At 42.7% G+C, this 20,160-nt stretch overlaps 1 protein-coding gene across 1 annotated transcript in view; it reads right to left on the bottom strand.

The window, feature by feature from the left end:
• PAN3 (poly(A) specific ribonuclease subunit PAN3) overlaps positions 1–16,728 on the bottom strand; it is a gene marked incomplete at its 5' end in the record, with an annotated part of 90,252 nt that extends 73,524 nt beyond the window's left edge. Inside the window, 3 exons of the mRNA XM_082486802.1 lie at positions 3,495–3,616; positions 10,588–10,728; positions 16,293–16,728. Coding sequence (XP_082342928.1) covers positions 3,495–3,616; positions 10,588–10,728; positions 16,293–16,728 — 699 coding nt within the window. The remainder of the gene's footprint in view (positions 1–3,494; positions 3,617–10,587; positions 10,729–16,292) is intronic.
• Between the last annotated feature and the right edge of the window lie 3,432 nt (positions 16,729–20,160).

The following is a 20,160-nucleotide window of genomic DNA, read 5'->3' on the forward strand; positions in this document are numbered from 1 at the left end:
AAATGTTGACCACTACTCACCTACACTATTTACGATCAAAGAAGTACGTCCCTTCCCCTGTTCATCATGACACAATCCACTTTTACTTTCCTTCCTTTTGCTGCTTACTTAACACCATAACACAGATTATGCACTGCACACAAAAACACGATGATTGCAAAATTTGGATACAGCTTTGCTTGAGGCAATCTGGCTCCATTACATACAAGTTATGCTAACGCCAATACACACAATCGCATACCCTTTTCAACAAACCTGTTTTATTTGCGGCACATGACAAATACATTCTGGAGATTAATTAGGTATAGTCAAGAAGACTCATCTATTGAATCCCTGATGATTACTTTGGAAGGTATCTAGTGGATAAAGCACGGATCACAGAAAGATTATCTCATGGTAAAAGAAAATGAACATTACCCAGAAGAGACTGATTCTATTACTACCTTTGCTAGATTGAGACCAGTTAAGCAACTTGAACCAACCTTTCTACAGGTGGTCATTAACTCTGTTTCTCACCTTCCAGCTGTACAGGTTAATCTAAAAAATTCTGGGGACTCTAGTTTGCCAACACTGTTGGGGGAGGGGAAGGGTATGTTTGTTTAATTGCCATCCTTTTTATTCCCATGCCTCTATAAAATGCAGACTACTTTATTCTTTCATAAGGAAAGCAAACTACAAAGTCAGATACAATAACTGCAACCTGTACAGGAAAGCACGCTGCCAACTAACAGTCTTCACTAGAAGGATGTGAACAACATGCAGGAGTAAGGCATGGAACCGTAAGATTACACTTAATCAACTACCAAACGGGTGCTCATTACACATGCACCATGTATCTTGTGTCCTGAATAAGTCCCGCTTATAATTTTCACACTGAAAAAAATCATACAATGTTTTGAGGAATACAACTCTCTCTATATATAAACTTCAAGGCTGCATCAGCAAGCTAAACTTAACATTTCTTAATATCTAACTGTATCTGACTAGTGTTTTCCTGGCAGTGTGTTTATTTGCATGTCTGTGCAATTTCCCAGTTTTAAAAAACAAGCTGAAAGTTTCCTCATATTGCATCACTGATGCATCTATTTGTGTACCACACAGATCCACCAGAGATGACTAAGTAACTCATAGATGGAATTGATGTTTTTGTCTGCAAAAGCCAAACTGAGAGGCTAATGAGATATTTTACAGAAGACTTATGATGTTTCATTGATGGCAGAATACCAAATTTCCAGTATCTTTAGTTTGATTCAATGACCTGGAGAGAAATAGGCATGTGGATTTGTTCTCTCCACTCTACTTTGCCCCAACTTTGCATTATGCCAACCTGTGTCTTTGTCCTGATTTCAGTGCCTTTCACTTATGCAATTCCAGTTCCCATTCTGTGAGTGTCCCACAAACACAACCTCTCAGCTCCAGTCTCTCTGCTCAGTCTTTCCTAGTTCCTTATTCACTTAGCTTCAGCTCACTTTCTCTAAACCCACAGCACATCTTTTCCCTTATACACCTTTCTGCTCCAATTAACACAGATGCAGCTCTCTTTCAGTAAACACCAATCCATTTCCCTGCTGCTTCAATCTGAAGTGGAAAGAAAGGAAAGAGGGAAATGAAGCAGATCAGCATTCCTGCTCAGAGTTCGGGCAAGGCCTACATTAGGCCAGAGCTGTAACTGCAAGAATGTACTCAAGCTGGAACATGCCAAAGCAGACTACATCTTTGGGAAATTATCTGACATCTAGGAAGTCTTCAGTGGGCCTATATAAACCAGTTTTGCAAAGGTTTAATCAAGTGACAAAATCTAGGCAAATTTTCACAAGCTGACAAAAGGTATATCCTTGACACAACAACCAATCTATCAGATTTAAATTCTCTGTTCCAAACCACAAGGCATTAGTATTATTTAAAGTAAAAGTCACTAGGATTTTTTCCCTTGCCTTGTTCTCCAAAGAACTGATTGACATGGGAAACCTTATTCTAAGTGGCTAAACTTTGTCAGTATGGACACACAATCAAAACAGACAGCATTACCAGCTTTACCTATGCAAACAAAAACTTAAATTTCATGATTCAAAGGAAAAAAAAAAAATCAGTAGAAGATAGTTTAATGCCTGTAAGCACTTTCTCAACACTAATGAAAACCTTCTTCAGAAGTAATTTTCCTTAGCCTCCAATGGGCCAGAGGCACATCAATCTCTTCTCTTTGTTCAAAGAAAAACACAATGTCTTGACTGTAATCTCATAGGCATTAGTAAAGTATTTAACAATCCTATGAGCATTCATATTAGATGCATGCCTTATTGTCTTTCTAGAAGAAACAGTTAACTAAAAATTTGTGTTTAGAAAGACACCAGTGTTGCTAGAATACAGTTTAGGGATACAAAACAATGACTTTGCACTAAAAGGACAAAATTATATTATCTCAGTGATACCAAAACTTGTAACCATACATTCTATAAAGCAATAATCTTCAAACTTCCAGTTTTAATAGCACACTTTGGGATCAGAGGTTAAAATTTTTCTTTTTAAATCATGCATCATTGTGAGTAATAAACATTTCCATAGTTTTACAATTCTGTTGAATGAGAAAATCCAGCCTTCTTGAAAACATGCAGAAAAAAAAAATAAAAAAGGGAACACACCTAATTATTTCCCACCTTTTGCTGAGTTATTTTTCAATCCATAATACAGCCACAATTGAGATCAAAGTAAGCTCATAAGGAGAGTTTCCTTGATATAAAAGAAGAGAGTTGTTGTCAGGACTCAGTGCGAACTGTTTGACTTGTGCTCTCTTTCATTTACCAGAAACTGGTTTGTTAAACCTTTGAGTACAGGGAGAGACCATCTTCTCAGCTTTTAAAAAGCATAACAGTTTGAGGGAGTTATTATAGTACTTCATGTGTTAATTAAGTAGATACTCATTTAGGTTTAAAATATGACAGCCTTTTGCTGTAAATTTTGCATAATACTACCTACACAATAAAATCCACCTCATTGAAGTTCCTATGCCAACATCTACAGAACACTATAAATACAAGAAAACATTTCAGAAGATTTAAATGTGAATTCAAGATCGATCACTGAATGCCACCAGAGATTGAGTTTACAAATTCTGAATTTTTTGCCTCATAATTTACAGGTTTGACAGTTCACATTTTGCTTCAGTGACTTTTATCTTTGAAATGTTTCAAAATCTAATTTTTATATATTTAGTAAAAGGCTATCAAAATTAGCTATAAGCCTAAAAAGAAATCTAGAAACACAGCTAATATATGTGGCAAAGCCCATATGTGTAACAGCTCAGATGAGTACCAATAAAAACAGACTAATTTTAAAGCAATGATATTGTTTCATTTCTATTTGCAAGAATTGAGTATATACTACGTCTACACTACAGGATGACAAGGCTCCATTTTTCCTGCCTCTTGAACAGTTTTCCCTTCTTGGTGTAACACCAGTCAAAACTAATGAACCACTATACAATTCACTGCTATTACCTGCATCATGGGATACTTTGTTTCAGCGGGATTTCCAAATCCATTAACGCCAATGAAGCTGGTGCTAAAGTAGGAATCTGTGAGGCTAGCATCAGCTAACCCACCGCCATCTATTCCGGGAACTAAAAGAAAAAAAAAAAAAAAAAAAAAGAAAAACGTTCCATAAAAAAATTTAGTTCACCATGGGTTTATTTGCTAATATCTCTTAAATATTTTTTTTGGCAAGAGGGTAGAATAGGAAAAGGTTGGTAACACTATTCAAACCTATCTTCTCAGTAAAACAAACTAAAAACATACCAGTGCACAGAATGAAAAGGAAACTTCATGAAAGAGGTTGCTAAATGACAGCATATGCAGCATGAAGTTAGGGCACAAATGCAGAAAGAGGCTAAAAAGTAAAAAGCTTTGACAGAAATTATGAGGAGTTTGAACTTTAGAAACAAGAATAACAAGGCAAGTAATTATATCAGAAAGAAAATAAATCAACTAAAAAAAACCTAGAAGGCCTTAGGAAAATTAAAATTATTTTAAGAAAGCCTATATTCTTGCATACACATCTTGGAAATATATCTGTCGAGTAGAGTTTTTAACTGGATGTACCGGTTGTTTTAAAGGGTAGCACACAGAAAATGTACATTTAAAACTATCTCAAGTCCTTTCACATAAAGCACAAACATTTTAAAAGCTTCCTTAAGAGCATAACACAATTTTTATTATCTCATACTTCATAAAGTGGCAACAATTTTATGAAATGTGGCCAAAAAAACTCTTTTGGATTGAAAGCAAAAGTGAAAGATGAAAAAAATTAATCCCCTGTCTAGAAACAAGTGCCTTGATGTACACGCACAGTACTTCAACCACAAATAAATGAATTCAATACTATGAGACTACAGAGAACAACAAGAAGCAGTCATAATTAACACTCAAGTAGGTATTACTTCGATAACAAAAAAAGAAGTTTACAATGGTATACAAGCTGCAGTTCAAATTAAGCTTCCACAAAAACACTCACAGCAAATTATAATGACACTAATCAGTATGGCCAGGCCACTGCAAGCCAACAGGCATGAGTAATTGGTAGCTCCAAGGTAGGAAGGCACACATCCAACTCAGAAGAACATCCTGTACCAAACTATCCAACTTGACCTTCTGGGAGGACTCGCAGCCAGCCAGTGACACAGGGAAACAACTTCCTGATCCTAACCCTCAAAGGAAATAAAACACAACTTTGTGGCAGAGCTAAAGACAGACTATAACCCCTCAAATTTCACCAGAATGGGAATTTTCCCTCGAAAAGAGACTACATAAACTGGTGAGCTATTTCCATGCTGTAGGCACAGGAAACAGCAAAAAAAAAAAAGTACAGCCAGATGAAATCATGGGAAGGGCTGGAAGAGAACGACTAGTAGCATCCGTACTACTGACAGATGGAAACGCTGCCCAGTACACTCCCTGAGACTGGAGTTGTATGAATTAGCCAAGCAGGGGTAACACCAACAGGACAAATAAACCAAATACTTCAGTTGCAATACAGACCAGCTTTGCAAGTGAAAAAGATTCTTAAAGTATTGCTACCAAATCTAGAACATTATTTGTATACTCTGCAGGTTTGAGGGAGACACCTAAGGAACTTTAAAGATGCTAATTACTAATGAATTTAAACTTTTTTTTTATTTTAAAAGTTCAGTAAGAGAATAGGAAAATAAAACTCTCCCCACTATCCATGCCATAGATCCTCCTTCATAATTTCAAAGGAGCAGCCACATAGACATTTCAGAAGTCCTCCTGCTGCATCCCTGAAAAAGACGAAGCTTTTTTGCTCTGCCTTTTAAAAATCAGTCCTTCTTTTGCCTTCATTTGTGAAATTTATATTCAAAAGCCTAGGAAAAGTATTCTATGGTTGAACTACTGTATTAGGGAAAATATTAATGTCTGCAGAAACGCCAATTACTGTCTCATCCTAGCTGCCACAGTCAGTCCCCAACTAGCACAGTGAAGGTTAGCATTTTAACACAACCATTTTCTGGCATCTCATAATACTGGCAGTCATTCATACAAGATGACCAAATGATAGTAAATCCGTGTTTAATTATGAGTAGTAGTTTCACTCCAGTTTGCCCATAAATTATTAGAGGTTTACACTGTGTTTTTTATCCATTTTAAAAATGCATTCCCAATATAGCGTTCTCTGCCTGCCTTTCAGCCATTACCAAAAACTGCTGCAGTTTTTATGCTACATCCTGACCATAAAAGACAAAGAAAAAACGTTTAATTTCCAGGGACTACTGTCATTTCAAGGTACACTATATAATTTCAGCATTATATCTGCTATTTCATCTTATACTTCTGTCAGAAACCCCAGATTCTATCCAATTTTTAACAAACTAGCAAGCGACTCCCTCAGATTACACCATCAGCTTTCAAATTCTTCAGCCTCTGTTGAAGAATTAAGAAACAGCCAATTCTTTCCAATTCTCCCAGTGCTCCTCACTACTCTAGAGTCAACGTGAGAACCCACATACCTTCAGTTCTCTGTTGGACAGATACAGTTAATGCACAAATTCCTTAAAATTGGAAAGAGGCGAGTAAAAGCTTTCAAGTTTCACTGTGCTCAGCAGCAAGGCATGCAAAGAACCCCTTCTGCGTGAAGAAACCCCAGAGCTGAGCTCCAAGAACTCAAGCCAGCTGGTACAGCTGCAGTTACTGACACAAAGCCCTGGAGCCGGTGTAGGTAGCCTTGCTGGGGCACAAATACAGCACCAGGTTCTCTGTTCCTACTCTGGCTGAAGCATCCTCAGCGTCAGGCACCTCAAGCTGAAAGCAGGAGCAGGCTTTGGGCGGCAATCCCAGAGCTGAGCAAGGCTGAGGACACGGCTGGAAATCACCAAGCTGATTTTCAAAACTACTGCCTTTCCACTGCTAGTATTTGCTAGGCTAGCCAATCCAAACCACTTAAAGCTGCTCAAAGCTACAATTTAGGCTTTCTGTCGGCACTTCGATACCTAACTGGGCGCTCCAGATAGCAAAAGCTACTCCAGAACATTTTCTTTTATCTAGCTGTACGAAGACTCTCTCTCTCTACTGAAGTGCAATGGTTTGGCCATGCTGATCAACCTCTTTTGTGGTGTTACCACAAATTGCTATACTCTAGTGCTGATCCACCATCGTACCACTGAATTCTGCTGGTGTTCCACACGCTGCACTAACCACAGTTATTTCAGGGTGGCTTTCAACTATGAGACTTTCTATTGTCCTCTTCCAAACGATCTAAAAAACACACCTCTAGCTAAGGGACCAAGACCACAAGAAAACATACTCTGCAGGAACAATCAAAAGCAAACCATCAGAAGTAAGCTCACTAGAGCAGAGGACAGTTTTCTCGGCAGTAGCTGATATTTAGAACAGAATGCTCTAGAAGTACAGTACAACTATTAGTACTAACAGTACAACTATTTCCTTCAAGAGAAAACACCACCAGCATCCTTAAACTAACTTCCCTATAGTAACAAACAAGAAAATGAAGACTAACGGAAAAGATGCAGCTTACATAGGTAGAAGGAAAAAATAATTCCTGCTTTTTCTATAGAACCAAGTAAGAGTGTTTACTACATGCTCCATTTCTGTTCAAAGAAGGGACACTCAGCTGTTACAGTGATGAAAGCTCAGCAAATACCTAAACAGTCAAGGCAGTTTTACTGTATTTGGCACCTGGCCTTCTCCATGAGAAGTAGAAGACTTTTATCCTGCTTCTGCCAAACATTTGGCAAATCATAAATTCTCACTTGCTTATGGAAGACCACAGTAGCTCAGAGCATGAAAAAAAGAAAAGCCATTTATCATAAGCAATCCATAGAAGGTCTTCAGAAGTGGGCATACTTCACCACACAAGCAGCGTGGTATTAAAAAAAATAATAGAAGTCTAAACTGGAAAGAGAAGATCTTAATCCTTATATAGTTTTTATTCTCATGTGTTTATTAATTTACATCAGACCCTGCATTCGATTTGTCTGTCCAGATATTTCCTATATAACAACTGCAAGCATACGCTTTCAAACACTCTGCACACAGTGCCATTAGAATGACAAATAGAAAATTTATTCTGAGGTTTAAGCCTTTTCTCTTTTAAAGCATTGATTATAACTTTATGTAAGTAAGTCTTAAATTGGCTATTTTTGTCAAAGGACAATGGTATTATCCATGCATTGAAGTTGTGTATATTTTCAAGGGGCTCATCCTTGGAGAGAAGTAACAACTTCCTTATAAAAGTGGAAAGGTTGACTAGGTCTGAGAAGAAAAGATGGATATGCAAGGGAACAACTAGGAATCGGGGGGGGGGGGGGGGACACGCTAACACATTATGTAAGTACATATGCAAAAACAAGAAGAAATTTCTAAATTCCATCAATATTAAAGCCAGAAGTTACATCCTGGCAATTCTGGGAAGAAACTAAATAAAACATCTTGAGAAATTCAAAAGGCTTTTTCTACTTTATACACACATTATCTAATAATTTTTTGCTTGATGAGTAACACTGCAGATTAATGTGACAACTGCAATTAAAAATAAATATCTTCTTATGTAATTCTTCTCCCACAGAATTTTAGCAGCAAGTAGGCTTCCCATCAGATGCAGGCACCGAAGAGAAAAAAAGCAAGTAAGTTATTTTTGCCTTACTTATTACACAGGCATTTTTCAGGAACAAAGGATCTCATCACAGCTTAAGTACTTGAGTACTACTGTCATGAACTCAACACACATGCTTCAACAGAATCAGTGGGTTTCAGTTGGTTTTAGTTCAATGCTTGTCTTGTCTAATACTAGCACTACCTGAACACTAATACTGACATTATGTGAAATACAGTGGGTTTGCTATTTTCATTATAACATTTTACTAACCAGTAAACAAATACTGTAATGCCCTATACTACTTCTTTCACAAACTTAGTATCAGCACTGATCATCTCAGAAACTTTTTAATATAAAAAAGGATCCTTTACCATAATGTGATATAGCGCCTCAAAAATGAATGGGCTAAAGTAAGATCCTAACAGATTTTTGTTGACATATTTTGAAAACCAACAATTTAAAGATTTCTGGCGAAGTAATAAAACACAGATTGAAATTGTTCATTTTGCTATTAGCACTGCTTAAAAAACTGTACTACAATTATTTTTATGCTGGGAAAAAAGTATATATATATAGAGAGAGAGACATAATCTTGATATAAACTCCCAGCACAGCAACACTTTTCACCTCAACACAACTCAGTAAACTGAATCATAGGCTCATTGTATGTATGTGCATACAAAGGACAAGGTGTTATCTCAGCTAGGTATAAAGCAGTAAAAACTACAATGCCATATACACAGAGATAGCTATCCTAATATTGAGACAGGAACCATAAAACTTTTATACAAAGCCTATCTACAACAAGTTGTTTAAGACTTGTGTCCTTTTAGTCTCCTAGAAGCACCGAGGTGTCAGAGGAGCTTATGCTTGTCCTATTTTGTTTTGTACTGACATGTTTGTATCAGGAAATAATCATGTGCTTGAGATGCTGGCCTCACCTGTACACCTCTGTAACAGTTCACAAGCAGTATACATCCTCGCATGTGCATCTCACTGTTACTTTCTTTCTCTACAGTCCCACTACTGTTGCAATTTGTTACGGAAAGCTGATTCTCCAGTGTTTTCATGCCTCTCATTTAATGCAATGTTTTTGAAACGCACACTACGAATCACTGAAATAGAGACAACAGACAAAGAAAGAGAAATACACCCCCAGGCACAAGAGGCAAAAGTAAAAGCACACGCCTGGGTTAGGATGCCGTGACGGAGAGTGCAGTTGGAGGGCAGACAGCACAAATGAACCAAGTTGGCTGAAAGGCAGACAGGAAGCAAAACAGTTTGGGAAAGGCTGCCTTATTTACAAACACTCCCACTAGGCGATGAGATATTCATGGGCAAGCAAAGGAAAACAGCAATCTTTACCATTATATTAAATGACTGGGCTTTTTTTTTTTTTTTACTTTATCTCGCATACCATAGAAGCATCTGATAAAGACTGAAAAAAAGGATAGGTGCCATCCTTTTGCTCTGTAAAAATCTCAGTACAGAGTCTAGAGCAGCAGGACTCCTTGTCATGGACCAAGTCCAAAAGCACAGTGATAATGCAAATTAAAATTGATATTTTTTCAAAAGAGTCATCAAAACTATTTTGTTATCAGAAACAGCAGTTCAAAGTAATGCAATTACTTAATATCATAGCTTTCAGAGCTAACCCTCTCCAACAACTTTCACAATTCCTCATATATCGCACCAAATTATTCAGTAAACTGCATCAGATTTTTTAAAGCACCTGTGTTTAAGCCTTTGTTTTTAATAGCCTTCCTGTACCTACAACTCAACTTTTTCATATATAAATAGTTGTACAAAATGTGTGCAGATAACCTGAACAGACCATTAGGACATTTTTCACAGCAGTGGGGGAGAATGCATAAAAAAAAAAAAAAAAAAAGGAAAGGTCTTCCTGCCAGTTGCATCAGCATTAGACCAACTGAAGTTGAGGGAGCCTACCCACAGGCTACAGGAACTGCATATCACATAACCAACCTGACAACAACTTGTACAATGCATGTCTCTACTCTCACTTTTGCATATCTGTATTTTGTTTCCATATCTCTATTCTCAAATAAAAATTAAAAAAAGGTCAGGAGTAAAAAGCTGTTAGGAAGCAAATTAAAAAAATACAAGTTTAGGCACAAAATATCTTTGAACATCAATCAAAATAATCACATAATTGGAACTTTAACTCCTGAAAGACTCATGGAACAAACACAAACACACACACAGAGAGCATGATCTACTCCAACTCAACTCCAATACACAGTGATTCACCACACCATTTTTCTGGCAGTGTAATGCATTACATCTTTACTAGAAAGCAACAGATGAGGAAAACATCAGCTTACTATCTAAATCCCTCCACTGACCCCCTTTTCATCAGCTGCCTCACGACCAAGATTATTTTTTCTGCTTTTAAGGTTCTACAGAACTGCTTCTGCCTGTGGTTATCACGCCACCCTCACTTACCATTTGTCCACTTTTCCCGCAGCAGTCTAAATTTGCTTCTAGGTGGTTCCTTACACATGGAACTCTTTCTGAGCTGGTCCCCAAGGTCACTATTTTCTGGGCACTCAAATCCTTCCTGAAGGCCCACTCCTACAGTGATACCTACAAAAAATCAGTTATCTAATACCTGCTAGAAAAAACTAAATGGGGATGCTCTGTATCTTAAAAAACATTATCAAAACTTCAAATTATTAATATAAAGCATATAGATTTTGCTCACATAACATAACTGTCCCACAGACACACTCTTTTTCATCTTTGCCTTTGAAAGAGAAAAACAATTCCAACAGTAATAGTGCTTTCTTTACATTCTTCAATACCCAACACAGGGTGGGGACTACCAGAAACAAATAATTACCAGTGTATAGTGTATTTTTTTTTTTTTTTTAAAGTTTCACATGCTAAAACTGCCCCTCAAAATCCCATATAACTTTGCAGATTGACAAATTTTTCCTTCCCTCCTTTCTTTTTCATTAGCTCTCCCCAATAATCTTCCTCCCCATTTCATTTCCACATGAGACACACAAAAGCGGAAAGAAAACCCATGTCTATAATTTCCTGATTTCTGGAATTGACATATGAGACAAAAAGTGATTAAGTGAAATCAGTAATTTTTATTTTCTCCCATGCATCTCTAACTGGTTATTGTTTTTACTCTTCAATTCTCCATTGTCTCTAACTGTCTCCAAATGTCCCAAATGTCTCTTCAATTCTCAGAATTGTCTCCCCATTTCTTAAAAATATTCAGAGTAAAACAAGATGAAAATTGCATCACCTATCAACTCCTGGAAAAGAGACCAGGAAAACTAAAAGGGGAAATATCTCTCTAAAAAGAAAACTGAGGTATACAACAACTAATACAGCATCACTTGCAAAAAGTACAAACAGGTTTGGAAAAAGAATTCTCACCCATACACCTTTACTATAATACCTATTTTTCTGTATACAAGCAAAGAAGAAACAAACCCAGGGAAAACTGACCAGTATGTAACATACCACAACTATATTTATATTTAAAAGTTTGAAATAGCTCTCTGTTTCTCAATATTTCAACCTGTAAATACTGAAATGCAACCAAAGATAAGAAAAAAACATATTTAGAATAATCCTGACCATTGTTTCATTGCATTAAGAAGTGTAATCCAACAGATTACCTTTAGTATCCGTTTTGCTGAATAGCTTATCTTTCCATTTTTTCTATATCCATTGCTTCATTTTGTTTAAAAAGGAATGGACTGGTAAAGACTTAAACACCTTTTAAAAAGCAGAAAATATAGAAATCTATAGTTCTTTCCAAGCCTACAGTACTTATGGATTTCACAAAACCTAAGCTGTAATGCTTACCAAGCTAAGCACCGAGTGATTGCATGGAGTTGCTACAGTGGTGGTGGCCGCTATCCAGTACTGCTGTGACCGGCCACGCAACATGTGGGTGGCGGGCTGCAAAAACAGCCATGCTGCTTTTATTTGGCCAACCCAATGCAACCCAAGCCTTGACGCTCCTTTCCACCTTCTCACGGGCTGGCAACAAAGTCTGTTCACAGACAGGCTTTCTCGGCAGCCGTGGAGAAATGCAGAGCAAGGCCGCTCAGGGCAGTACCACAGGCACCTCATGGAAACACAAGCCCGTAATTCAACTACAGATTTCCTAAGAGGACTTTGAGAAAGGCTTTCTGGGAGAGAACCAGATGAAAGGCTCTCAGGAGGAGAGGGTGAGCTAACCTCTGGCCTGGGGAGCTCGGGCAGCAGCAGCAGCACTGCCGCCGTGGCCAGCTCCTCGGCCGGCGGCTCCGCGCACAGCAGCGCCCACCCGCTGCCGCTGGGCTCGGGGGGCACCTGGAGCTCCCAGCTCTGTGCCTCCGGGGTTGTGTCACATTCATAGGAATCAGAGACAAGATGAAGGAATGAGAGCTGTGTATCATGTACTTTATGGCAAAAAGCAGGGTGGAAGTTAGCAAACGCTTAGAGCCATACCTCTATGAGCTCATCTCAACATATAATATGACATCTACATGCAAAAGAATTTTACATTTGTTAAACTACTCAAAAGTCAACAAATACAATTGCAGTTGCCCATGCAACTCTAACTTGTCTAACTTATGGACAGACATGATACGTTCTAACACCACAATGACTTTTTTCTCTAGACCCCCACTCATGCAGCATCAAGAAGGGACGGTGCCCTAGGAAAGAGCCAGCAGCACGCAGCAAAGCAAGGCTGCCCGTTTGCTTTTTACAGAAGTTGGGAAGCACCATAGAGAACAGATACAAGAGGAGAAATTTTTCATGCTATTATGCCCCCTACCCATCCTTCTTTCAAATCCTGTTAATCATATCTTTTCCCCTAAATACCAAGCAACAGTCATTGCACTACCTCTGCTCCTTCTACAGCCTTCTCAGATTAGATACTGCCACCACTGCTGCTCACTGGGCTGACACATGGGACACACATCTATTAGAAAAGCACCATGTGCAGATTTTGGCAGCTAACAAATCTGGAGAAAACTTTTTTTCTATTTTCTTCTTTCCTTTTTTTTTTTTTTCTTTTTGCCACAGAGGTCCTATGTTAAAAGGATTATTTTATTTAATTTTTTTTTTTAATTAAACTTTAGACAGTTAATACCATCTAAATTTCCTATTTTGTAGACTGTCAGCCAGCCATTTTACACATGAAAGGTGAACCACGCAAAAGTCAGAGCACTCACAGCTCCGGGGCAAGAAGTAGGAACCATGCTTTGAACACATGTGCTCCAAATGTCAAGTAGTTTGGGGGCAGTGGACAGAAGGGCTAGGTTCTGAGAGCAGGCAGAGCTCATTGGCATGGTCAGTCTCATTCCCCAAGAACGTGAAAAGCCACACAGTCAGGCCAAAGCCACTTTTAGCCCACTACCTCATCTCTGACACTGGACAGCAGCAGATATATGGACAAAAGCATAAGCATGAGGCAAGGATAAAGCAGGATTTCCCAGCAGGCTCTCAGCCATATGTAGGGGGAGACAAGTCTGATTCAGAGATGATTTTTTTGCATTTAATAATCTCAAGCAGAGTTTTCTTCCAAGAATATCTGATCACTTTTGGAATCCCTGTCAGATGTTAGTATCCAAAACATCTATGGCACAGAATAGCTTCAATACATGTCGTGCAATAACCTTCTCCTGGTTAGCTCTGAGGATGTCACCTGCTCATTCCACTTCATACCCTCATATCGGAATACTTCTGCACTGGAGTATTTCTTGTATTTTCACTGTTCATCTTCTCCTTATCACTCAACTTTCCTACCACCTATGTTGTGAAAATAAGTATTTGGGGAGCCTTTGCGATTACCACAGAAAAACCTATAAGTAAATTAATAATCCTGTACTCAAAGCAGGATTAGAGTAACACACATGTTAGAATGAGGCACTGACCCACTTTTTACAATAAATAGGACTACACAGTTAATTAGTCAATGAGCATTATCTGCTCTGTGCTCTGAATGAGGCTGGGGTCCAGCGAGAAGGAGGAAGAGACGGCAGCATCCATAGCCAAGTAGCTGAAGACTACCAAATGCTTTTGAATTAGGGAAGACAATCAGTGAGACTGTACAGGCAGGTGATTTTTTTGGCAATTCCCAATTTCATGTTCTTAACCTCAGAACTTTATTGTTTAATAGAACTTTGTGTATTACTTCCTACATCCATAGAAATAAAGCTTTCATTCCATCCATTTGGAAATCATACTGTTAACACCACAGGACATCAGCAAGGTAAGGATTTTCGATATTAGCTTGTCAGTACCTATACAGATCAATTTCAGATTTTGAACTACTATTTTCCTTGCTGGTTTCACAAATGTATACTGAAGCAAGGATGCTTAGAAGCAAGACTGGGCCTACTCCCTGGCTCTTCAACTTGAATTTCTCTCCCTTCCTTTCCTTACTCTTTTCCTAGTTAGTCTCCTCCCTGTAAGATCTTCCTCTACCAGTCAAAGCCTTTGCCTCAAGTGAGGTGGCTTTCCCAGCAGATAATCACTGATAACACCAGAGTGGGTTTGTCCATTCATGCCGCCCTCACTCCTCACAATGGGTGCAACTGCAGAGAGCTCACGTAGTTTTAAACCTCTGACCCACTCAACAGAAGCAAGTTTTTCAAATAATTTAACTGCTCAGCAGTATCAACCTGTGAGCACACACAAATTCAGAGGGTTTTTTCTTGGGTTTAGGGCTTGGTAACTTGGTAACATATTTTGGAACTCTTCCTTACAAGAACAGCCTCCGTACAGGAGCTTTTACCCACAAGCCAAACTATGTACCCTCTCCCTAAGCCTAAATCCCCTAGATTAATAGAATTTAGTGATAGGGAGAAAGTGCTAGCTGCTGAATCTCTCCAAGGTATTTCTACCTGTTAAAAAAAAAAAAAAAAAAAAGGCAAGAAAGACTTCAGCTTGAACAACTGAAGTTTGACAACATGATCAAAATCTGAAAATAGTGTCTTTTAATAGAAAGCATTAAGCAATTTTATATTATAGGCTCCTCCTGGAAGGGCAGACATGACAGTGTCATGTTAAAGCAAGACACTGAGAAGCTACCAACTACAGAGATAATACTGCTCACTGGCAGAAGCTCACTGCACCTGGCAAAACAGCAGTTGTGGGCTCCTGAAACACGTATCAAGCACTAAAAACCTGCATACAGGATGTTCAGCATGGTTGCATCTTAATTTCAGAAAAAATATGGTTGTGACCATTTAGTAGTTGAGTCATTTAATAACGTAAACAAATACCAGGTTTATGACAGAAATCAATAATGCAACCAAGCTTAGTAGACTCATTTAAAGGGGCATGACTCTTCTGAAGGAGCATCTTTTCCTAGCTGCTTTACCTACAAATGGAATGGTTATTAAAATCAGTTTGCTGCAAACACCATCAAACTACTTGACTGCACATTAGAAAGATGCATAACCGACCAGTAACAGCAACGCCACTCTGCATGGCGTACAGGCAATCTGAACTCTCACTGTTTGAGAAGGGGCTGCGTATGAAGGCTGAAGAAGCCTTCAGAAAAAAAAAAATTAGAAGCAATTTCTGCTCACGGTAGCAGGTAATAAAGATATATACAGTTGGGTTTTTTTAATGTAATATTTCAGCTGGAACATTTAAAACTTCTGAGAGCTGAAACTCAGCATAGGTTGTTTGAAGGAGCCCATCCAAGGGTAGTACTTGGGAAAAGCGCTGCCTCCTTCCTACCATCTGCCTCCCCAGCCGGACCGTGGGGCAGGGAGGTGCAGCGAACCCGCACCGACGGGCAGCTGCCCAGCTGCCCCCCAAAGCCGACCGGGGGGAGCCCCTTCCCACACACAACTGCCCGTTCCTTCCCCATCAGTACCGGCCGGGTCCCCCCGCGGCGTACCTCGGGGCTGCCAGCACAGCCCCCGACCCGCCTGCCCGGGACCACCGCGGCGCCCAGCGCCGGTCGAACGCGGGGGTAAGGCGGGGAGGCCGGCAGGGCGACCCGGGGACCCCCGCCGCCACCATGGCTGTTGTTATTTGTTTCCGGTAGCACCACAGCGTGTCGGGGAGCTGGAACAACGCACCGCCCCCCCCAACCCCCCCGCCGCCGCCGCCCCCCTCCTCCCGCCAGCGCCCCCGCCCCACCCCACCCCACCCCCGGGCCGCCCCGCCGCACTCACTCGCCAGCCGCGGGCCATCCAGCCCCCCGCCGCCGCCTCCGCCGCCGCCTCCCGCCCCCAGCTCGGCTTTCTTAGGGCCCACCACCGCCGCCGCCGCCGGGCCCGGGCTGGCCCCGTGCGGCGGGTAACCAGGCCCGGCGGCGGCGGCGGCGGCTGGGGGGATGCCGAGCGGGAGCCCGCCGAGGGGAGCGGCGGGCCCCGGGCCGGCGGGGGCGGCGCCGGGCTCCTCATGCAGGAACTGGCACTCCTCGCCGTAGAAGCAGGTCTTGTCCTTGGCGTAGTAACGGCAGAACTTCAGCTTCACGGCACCGCCGCCGCCACAGCCGGCCCCCGCCCCACCGGCCGCCGGCCCCGCCACGCCGACCCCCGCCGCCGGTGGGGGCGGCGGCCCCACCACCGGCGACGGCGACGAGCAGGGCAGGCCGCTGCTGTTCATGGCAACCGCCCCGCCGCCGCCGCCGGGGTCGGCACCATGGGGAAGGAGGGCGGGAGGGAGGGGGCGGGGAGGGGGAAGGGGCGCGGGAACCGCCGTCACCCCGGGCTCCGGCTCCGGAAGGGGGAGGAGGGGGCGACTCCGCGCCTCTTAAAGGGGCCGCGCGGCCCGCGGCGGGGGCGGCGGCGCCTCCTCCTCCTCAGTGGTCCCGGCGCTCGGGGTTGTTTATGCCATTTTCCTCTTCCTGAGCGGCCGCACGGGCGCGCCTGCGCCGAAGCGGGGCACGCTGGGAAGCGCCGCCGGGCCGGGCTGAGACGAGCCGCCCTGCCGGGCGCGGGGCCGGGGCCGGGGCTGAGGGTTGGGGGGGGTGGGGTGGCCGCTGCGGGCGGTAGCGGTCGGAAGAGGGACGGGCAGGAGGGAGCCGCGGAGCGTCAGGCAGCCAAACGCGGTGTCCGGCGGGGCGAGGGAGGCCGGGGGCCGGCGCGGAGCGAACCGACTGTCCAGCCGGTTTGGCTGCGTTCGGGCGGGCGGGGCGGCGTTAACCGTCCCGCGCGCGGCGGCAGCAAGCCAGGCCTCCGTCTGCGGCCGTTAACGGCCGTCTCGATGGGACAAACGGCAGGTGTGGGTGGTCCTCACCCTTCCCGCCCCTGCCCTCGGGCCGGGGGAAGGCAGAGCCCAGCCCCGGGGCCGCTCGGCTCCCCTGCCGCCTGTCAGGCTGGGCCTCCCGCCCCTTCCCCCTCATAGGGAGGGAAGGTCAGGCCACCGGCGCTCCCAGCAGGGTCTCAACCGATTTCCCCCCAGAAAAAGCGAGGTACCCCTTTCCTCCTGGAAAACCCACAGCAGCCCGTCCGCTGTGCCCTGCCTGCTGTGTGAGAACTGAGTCTGAGGGATTCTCCCGCTCCAGGAGTCAAATCGCTGGGCTTGCTGGTTTTAAGGGGATGTTTGAAGTGTTTCCCCCTGAGCACGGAGAACATCGTTAGGTGGATTTTCAAGAGACTCGCTTGCTAAGCTATGCCAGATTTTTTATTTTTTTTTCCTCAGTCAAATTGTTGGCATAGCTTCTGGTGCAATTGCTGAAATGATGTATATAGTGGAAAAACCATCATGTGTTAAAGCGCACTTGACATTTTTGGTAAGGAAAACATTTACTGTAGAATTAAGATTGTTTTTTGTCTCTCATAGTCTTCTCTCTTATTAAAAGCGAAAAGAAAATCAGGGCCTGCCTCCAAGATGCTTTGACAGCTTGTGCAAAAAGAAATTTAAAAAAAATAATGAGTGAGCTTTTAAATGTCATGTTGGAACAAATCAAAGTCTTCCTCAGATAAAGTCTTTAAAGACTTCAAGAAGTAAGCGTGCCTTAAGCTGAAATCTCAAGGTCAACGCTTTCGCAGTCAGAAGCATGGCTTCTCCAAGGTCATGAACCAGCTGAGGAAAAAAGGTAGTTGCTCTGCAAAAAAAAAAAAAAGAAGATTGGAGAGAAAACTAGAGAAGAGCAAGGCTACAGGACTCAGGGCTCCAGTGGTAGCCTGGTGTCCCATGAAAACAAGATGAAGGATATCATCTCTCTGTCGTTCCCCAACAATTTTCAGCCTCTTGCTTCCTTTCAACTGTATGGCAAAAAGCTCACAGCTTCTGCATTCAGAAGTGAGAGGTGTCCCTGCCTATGGCAGGGGGGTTGGAATTCGATGATCTTCAAGGTCCTTTCCAACCTAAACCATTCTATGATTCCTACAAGTTTAGAAAAGTAGGCCAAAGGGTGGAAAGGCCCTGTTGGTTTCTCCATTAAAATCTCTGGGTGGGAGCTCAGACGCAAACTGCAGAAGACTCCCCAGGGAAGCCCTCATAAAAGCCTCAACAATGGGAAATATTTTAGTCCCAACCTGCACCTTCTTAGATAACCAAAGTCAGTTTAGTACACGGATCAGAGGTGGTCCCAGCTGCTTTAGCTGAAGTGCCCACAGCGTTACATATTTGTGTATCACTCAGCCCCTGGCATTAATGTTGTGTCTCTGAGGGATGAAACCAAGGGCTTCCTTGTGCTGTCAGCTGTTGCAGCTACACACAGGTGCCCACGGGTGAAACTCCCCTCAGCTGCTGCAGTGGAGAAAGGGAGAGCCTGGGACTGTGTTGTTTTCTGTCCCTTTATCTTGCTCATCTGTGCTCTGGGAAGATGCCAACACAGGGCAGAGGTCTAAGGCAGATGGGGCCTTTGGGGTGCGTGGGTTCATAGAGGGGAACCAGAAGGTGGAAGATGTTGTGTTGGGGTAACGCCAGGCATGAGGGAAGAGAAGAGCCCAATATCACCTGCTGAAGCCCCCCTACCAGCAGTCCATTTACCACCCCTTATTCCAGCATTGGTGTCTCCTGAAAAAAACATCCTTTCCCTCCAGAAAGGTCAGGCTGAGTGGACAAGTTATATGTGTGTGCAAGGAGGTTGGAAGGGGCCGCAGAAAGATGTGAATAAAGGGAGAAGAAAAATCTCAGTTTTCACCCAGAGCTTTCCCAAGCCCTGCAGATCTTTTATCCGGAGCTTTAGTACTGTGGATTTAATGGTATCAAGTTATCTTACAAGAGATTTCATGATACACGTAGGGAAATACCTTTTCTGGGTAAACTGGTTGAACATGAAATGAATTCTTGCAAGCAAAGACTTCAATTGTGTGGCCACTCCCATCGCTGAAGTGTATTCTAACCTGTGTTTTCAACCTTGTGAATCTGCTTTTCCCACAGCTCTTTTGCTGATCCATGCATATGTCTAATATTACATATACACAGTGAGGTTGGGAACAAGGACACAAATGGACTTGCGTATACACAACCCACATTTTTTCTGTCTGCATGCTGTAGCTCGGGTTGAAAAAACTCCCACTGGATGCGGGAAGAGCTGAGGTAGCGGACTGGGCAGTAGCACGTGATCCTGCCAGCCAGAGTGCCCAGATAGCAATGAGATGTGCAGGATGGTGCCAAAGGTGCTGGGGTTCTCCCTCACCAAAGTCAGTATAAGTGCTGTACCTGAGCCACTGAACATCAGACCAACTTGGAAGCGTCCCTTGTCTTTTCTACGTTCCCTTGGCCAGCAGAGCAGAGCCAATAATTGGAAGAGGCTCAAGATGGCACGAGCCTCTTTTTTTGGCTCTGGCAAGCTCTCACCTCTCCTGTCTCTTCAGTTCCGTTAACTATATATAAGGACTTGGCCTGAAGACTTGACCTGCAGCTACTGAGTGTCCGTATGGGAGCCTGACACTTCCTCATTAATCATAACCATGTGTTCCTCTCCAGAATTTTATTTCCATTGCCTGTTCCTGCTGGTCAACCAGAGCACTGAGGAGTCCCGCCAGCCACTTGCTCTCTGCTTGAACTTGCTCCGCTGCCTCATGCGGCACACAGAGATTTACCGGGCATTCCTGCAGGGTAGTGATTGATGATATCGTTATT

The sequence above is a fragment of the Vanellus vanellus genome (genome assembly GCF_965231255.1).
Source record: "Vanellus vanellus genome assembly, chromosome: 1".
Lineage (NCBI taxonomy): Eukaryota > Metazoa > Chordata > Aves > Charadriiformes > Charadriidae > Vanellus > Vanellus vanellus.